The sequence below is a fragment of the Blennius ocellaris genome (assembly GCF_963422515.1).
Source record: "Blennius ocellaris genome assembly, chromosome: 14".
NCBI lineage: Eukaryota > Metazoa > Chordata > Actinopteri > Blenniiformes > Blenniidae > Blennius > Blennius ocellaris.
The window spans coordinates 7,080,485-7,086,484 of record NC_137663.1 but is presented as its reverse complement, the minus strand read 5'-3'; the positions used below and the strand labels follow the sequence as shown (position 1 = coordinate 7,086,484).

At 47.1% G+C, this 6,000-nt stretch overlaps 1 protein-coding gene across 1 annotated transcript in view; it reads left to right on the top strand.

The window, feature by feature from the left end:
• The window catches only part of ppm1e (protein phosphatase, Mg2+/Mn2+ dependent, 1E), a gene marked incomplete at both ends in the record, with an annotated part of 54,868 nt that extends 51,182 nt beyond the window's left edge, over window positions 1-3,686 (top strand). The window contains 3 exons of the mRNA XM_080508524.1: window positions 86-229; window positions 1,699-1,792; window positions 2,737-3,686. Of these exons, the coding sequence (XP_080364650.1) occupies window positions 86-229; window positions 1,699-1,792; window positions 2,737-3,686 (1,188 nt within the window). The remainder of the gene's footprint in view (window positions 1-85; window positions 230-1,698; window positions 1,793-2,736) is intronic.
• Window positions 3,687-6,000: the final 2,314 nt, after the last annotated feature.

Here is a 6,000-nt window from a genome sequence, read left to right as displayed (position 1 = left end):
GATTTCTGATTCATTTTCAAAGTATTTTTTCTGTGGTTGGTGTGTATTTCATGTTTTGATGTCACGATGTGTGTGTGTGTGTCAGAACCTGCGCTGCGGCACGACGGGCGTGGTGTGCTTCCTGCGGGGTCGGACGCTGCACGTGGCCTGGCTCGGAGACTCGCAGGTCATCCTGGTCAGGAAAGGACAAGTGGTGGAGCTGATGAAACCACACAAGCCAGACCGAGAGGTTTGTGGAGACGTTTTCACAGCAAGTTTTGTTCAACGAAACAAGCACACACATTCTGTTATGGTGTCAAGGACACACGTGATGCAAAAGGAAATAATACTGACTTACTCACAGACACGTCTTCAAAACATTTAGAGACAATAAAAAGAAAAGTTTATGATTCCCTCAATGAAATTCAACCTCAAGCTTCCATATATTTTAAGTTTAGTACACATTTGTATTCAAAGCCTCTTTTCTTTCATTCATGAAAATCAAAAATACAGTTTCTGAAACTCTTGGAATTTTATTGAATAAAAAAAAAAAAAAAAGTAAAAAATACAGAAAAAACTGATGAAACAACAAATGTTTTTCACATGTTGGTGAATTTGAAACCTTTAAAACAAACTCAACCTTCTCTGGTTGGCTGAAGGAGCCAAAAACTCTCATGTTCAGTCTTAATAAAACTGAAAAAAAAACAAAAAACAAACCTCAAGTGTTGAAACGTCACAGAGTTTGGTGCCAAACAGGTTTTTGGCTCTGAGCTGTTGCCAAGCAACGGGCCAAGACTCCGGGAAATTATAGGACGCAGCCAGAAACTATTCTGGCACAAGTCCCCCAATAAAACAACACATTTATAGTTTCTTCCCTTTGAAAGAATTAAACAAACCATGTGAAACATATGAAGGTGAAAAAAATGAAGTAAAATTTGATAGAAGTATTTTGAGTTTTGGTTTCAGACAGTTCAGTGTGCTTCACCGGGAGCTGATACACTCAGAACAACAGGGCAATGAAAGGAAAGCATGGAAATGAAGGCATTTGAAAGTTGAACTTGATGTGTTCTTTTATTTAAACACAGATCAAATAATTCAAAACTTAAAGTATTCAAATAAAACATTCAATTGACAAATCAAGTGGAAAACTCGTGTTAAAAACCAGTAAAATATTTAGAAGAAAATATGTCAGCATTTGAGCCAAACGTAAATGAAATAATAAACAAATATGAGGTAAACAAAATAACATGAGTTAGGATGGAAATTAAATGAAAGAAACATTGAAGTAAAATGAATACATTAAAATGAAACGAATAAATCTATTAATTCAAAGCCAATAGAAAGGAATTATAAAGACCAACAATAGAGTGTTTTGACTTATTGAGATTTACCACAGATCTTCATGTCATGTGATAAATAAATATGATAATCATGCTAAATAATAATAACTAAATGAACAAATGAGATATTTTTCCGTCGCTGCTCATGAACCAGCCTCTCTGTTATCTGGCGACACAAACACCTTCATGATTGTTTCTGGTTCTTATTTTTACTTCTGCAAATATGCATGAGACCTCTGTTGTTGAGTTTTCTGCCACATTGGTGTTGCGCGTTGCATTTTAATCGAAAACCGTCACGTTTCCTTCATCGTGTGTGTTTGTGTGTGTGTGTGTGTGTGTGTGCGTGTGTGTGTGTGTGTGTGTGTGTGTGTGTGTGCAGGATGAGAAGCAGCGGATCGAGGCTCTGGGAGGCTGTGTGATCTGGTTCGGCACATGGAGGGTCAACGGCAGTCTGTCGGTGTCCAGAGCAATAGGTGGGGGGTTTGAACCATGAGCCGTGTTCCTCTGTGTGATCCTGCACGTTTTAATGTTCGAATGGAGTCGTTCTGTGTGAAGTCAGTAGAAGCGTCCAGGCTGATTTTGTTGTGACAGAATAACGGCTGCTGCTGTGAGGAGGACTGTGTGAGCTCAGGGTTAATAAACAGGAGTTTAGGGAAAACTTGCAGAGCTGCTTCTGATTAGTTGACTGCAGGTTGAAACTTTTATAGCGTTTTGGGCATTTTGGGCGTCCACTTACTCCACAACGGTGCAGGGAGCCACTGAAAACACAACATTTCTAAAACGCTGCTACTGTGCATACACACTGCGGCTCTAGTAAATAGTTATTCTGCACATGTGTGAGTTGATGGATGATAACAAACACGGCGGCCACCGTCGTGTCATGAATCCCAGTCCATGTTATCCTGGTAAACTTGGTCATTTTACAGTTGACAGTCACCATAATAACGATCTAACTTGGTCGTCTGACCATACGAGTGCCTGTGTACTTTCACTGTTAATGTTTAGAGCGACTGTGGTTTCAATACACAAACAATCAACAGCACCTACTACTGGCCTGGCATGCTAACTACAGCGTTTTAAACTTTGCCGTGTGAACATGAAACTTTTCCCAAACAACATTGCAAAAATGTTGCATTTCCACTTGAAACGTTGTGTAAACGGCACCTGAGTAAAGCACTAATCCCAGAATCAGAATCAGAATCGGCTTTATTGTCATTGTAACAGGTACAACGAAATTGCATAGAAAGAAGGGCTAGCTCGGTGAAGACAGAGAGAGAAAGTGAGACGGCAGCTTTGCAGTGGTTTTCATGTAAAACAAAAGAAAAGGATGAGAAGCTTTGGTATTTGTAACTGTTAAAAGGTCAGATCAGAACATGTTAATGAAATGAGGCGACTGACTCTCATCATGTGTCGGCAGGTGACTCGGAGTACAAACCTTATATCTGTGGCGATGCAGACCATAATATTTTCCCCCTGGACGGCTCAGAAGACTACCTGATCCTGGCCTGCGATGGCTTCTGGGACACCGTGAGTCCAGACGAGGCGGTGCGGGTGGTCAGCGACCACCTCCAGGAGAACGCCGGCGACACCACCATGGTGGCCCACAAGCTGGTGGCGTCGGCCCGAGACGCCGGCTCCAGCGACAACATCACGGTCATCGTGGTGTTCCTGCGGGACCCTCGCTCCCCCGCGCCCACCAGCACCGAGGACGAGGAGGAGGCGGGCGTGGTGGAGGGCGAGGTGGCAGAGGAGGAGGAGGAGGCGGAGGCGGAGGAGGAGGAGCGGCAGGAGGCGGAGGAGGAGGAGGAAGAGGACGAGGCAGGCCGGGTGGAGCGCGACGGCGGAGAGGGAGGCAGCACTGCGGACATCGGGGGGAAGGGCCGCGGCGGCTGGCCACTGCAGCAGTGCTCGGCCCCCGCGGACCTCAGCTACGAAGACCGGACGGACTCGTTCACGGACAGAACTAGCCTCAGCCTGCCGGGGCCGTCGCTGGAGGGCCGCATCTCGCTGACCCGCGGCTCCAGACAGCCCCGCTTCAACTTCAACCCCGACCTCTTCTCCGACTCCCAGGTCTACCGAGACGCGGGCCCGCTGAGGCGCCGGTCCCGCGCCCTGCTTCAGGAGCTGGGTCTCTCCAGCCTCACGGACCCTCTGTGTCCCCAGACAGCCGTGCTGTTGGGCCAGGCAGCCTGGCAGAGCCACAGGCTCGGCCACGACCGGCGCCGGCGGGTCCGGAGGTGGCCAGGCCAGTCCAGGGAGCCGCTGGGCCCGTTGCCGTCCGGCCACCTGCTGCCCTGCATGCAGCACTGCTCCACCTGGAGACCCGGAGCGGCGGCGCCTCACCTGCCCCACAGCGGCGCCTTCTGAAGAGGCCACCCAAACCAAACCGTCTCCCTCATGGCTCCAGTCCCCCCCCCCCCCCCCCGCCCCTCAGCCCACCCACCTTTGCCTTCGACAACACGTTTTTCTTTGATAGGTAGTAGTTGTGGCTCCTGCAGTCGTCATGTGATTAATGAATCTCTGTTGGAGGAGTGGTGCTCTGTCCTCAGCCCGAGTATTTCCAAACACAACCCCACCACCCCCACCCCCACCCCCGCTCCGCAATGCTGCTGCGGGTAAAGTGCAACTCTGCGTCCTCTCCAGTGGGATCGATATGAAGACAGAGCTGGAAAGCGCAGATTAATCTCACCAAGTTCAGGCTGACGAGACCAAAAAGACCAGAACGGGTTTCAATTTGCGACTTCATTCACCAGTGAGGATAGCAGTTGAAGTGTTTCACAAAAATACTCCTATAATCCGCCCCCCCTGGACCTGCATGTGCGTCGTTAAACTGAGGAAGAATCCCCTCACTTCAGTCTGGACGCGTTCAGCTCCCATGCTCGGTCGCTCTGACCTCGGCAGACAAGGAGTTACTTTAAAAGGTTTGAGACGTCACACAAAACAATTTGGCTTCTTGCTGCTTCATGACCGAAGAACAAACCACCTCTCGTCTTACTTTTCTTGGAGAAGAACTAAAACTACTCCTCCAGAAGGTGCGCGGACACCTTGAGTTGCTTGTTGGCCGCGACGCAGGCCGCGATGACACGTTTCCTCTTTCGTCTTGAGACATCTGTCGACGGTGTTTGAAGGGACCGAGCATCAAATTAAGCTGCAGTGGCCCCGTCTGCCCCTTTGTCCCCTCAGCGATCCTTTTGGCCGCCGGTTACCTGAATAACGTCTCTCGGCGAGGCCGGAATTCATTGTTACTCCTGGTTTCTGGGACTGAAGGCACATGCTGTTCTGCCCTCTTCCATACAATCAATGACCCGGCCATTATCCAGCCACAATGTGTCTACAGATAAAAGCACTTAGCACGGGATTATAAAAGATTAGCAGTCACTTACCTGAATAAATGCTTCATGTACTCCAGATGGGGATATACTCCTGGGATGAGGTTATTTTGGAGCGGGGAGGGGAGGAGCGTATGAAAATATATATTTTGTCTTAGTCGTCCACACTGTTGTCGCAGTGACACTGAACCCGGTGAACGAATGAATAACGATTTAACGCCAGGCCAGAGGAGGTGAACGCTGCAGAACACGTGCCTTTCATGTGAGTTACCGAGGTCAGACGACTTCACACGCTCAATTTAATATCGCTGATCGTCACAGAAAACACGTCGAGGAAACAAGAGTTAGAAGGGAAATTGATGCCACTCTGATGGCTGAAGCTACAACCAGCTACGATGGTAAAAAAAAAATGATCATTCCATTTTACAAGTTTTACCTGGAATGCTCTTCCAGCAGATGTGTGTTAGGGGAGCCACAGCAGGGACTATAATAATGCTCACTGCGTAAACATGCTAGTAAACAGTAAATGGAGGCTGGTCAAAACAGTATTTATCTGTTTTATGTAAAGAAACTAAATTACGACCTTTACCCTCACAATCTGTTAAACGTTAGACAGAGCCCGGCTCACTGCTTATCAACCGCTGCCTTACTGACGCCACAACGGGTCCCTGAGCCTGACCTTTGACCCCTTTCAGCTCCCTGGAGCGCCCTAATATGGCGGCCAATCGCACTGTAGAAAAAAGATGGATAAACATGGAGATTACTAACGTATGACTAGATTAATTGCCATGTATTCTATAACGGTTTAGTTTAAGATGTGTTGGCTTCAGACTCGGTGTTAAATATAAGTTACCAAGTAACTGTAATGGTAATTTGGTATTTGGTCGTATTAAAAAGCTGCAGAGTCAAAATACTCATTGATCACATCTATTCTCCAAACACCTGCTTAAAAACTTAAAAGCTATTAATTAAATCCATCTCGCTGATGAATGTAGCGTTCGTTAGCAGATGTCAAAGTGGTGTCAAATTTCTATTTAAAAAAAACAGAAAGAAAAAACCTCCTTCAGAAAGTTTGGCGAGAGAAGAGAGCGATCGATGTGCACATAAAGTTGTGTTGTTAACTGAACATCCCAGTCCCGCCCCTCCACTGCTCCTGGCTTCATAACTGGATCTGCTCTGGATTCTGCAAAGCAGTGCCCCCCGTCTGCCGTCAGTATTATCAGTTCCACGTTTATGCACTTTTTATGAGGCCACAGTTCACCTGACAGAAACATAACAGCCACATCTAACACGACTACCCACCGTTGATTCATTTCCATAAATAATAACAAACAACTATGTAATCCTCCCGC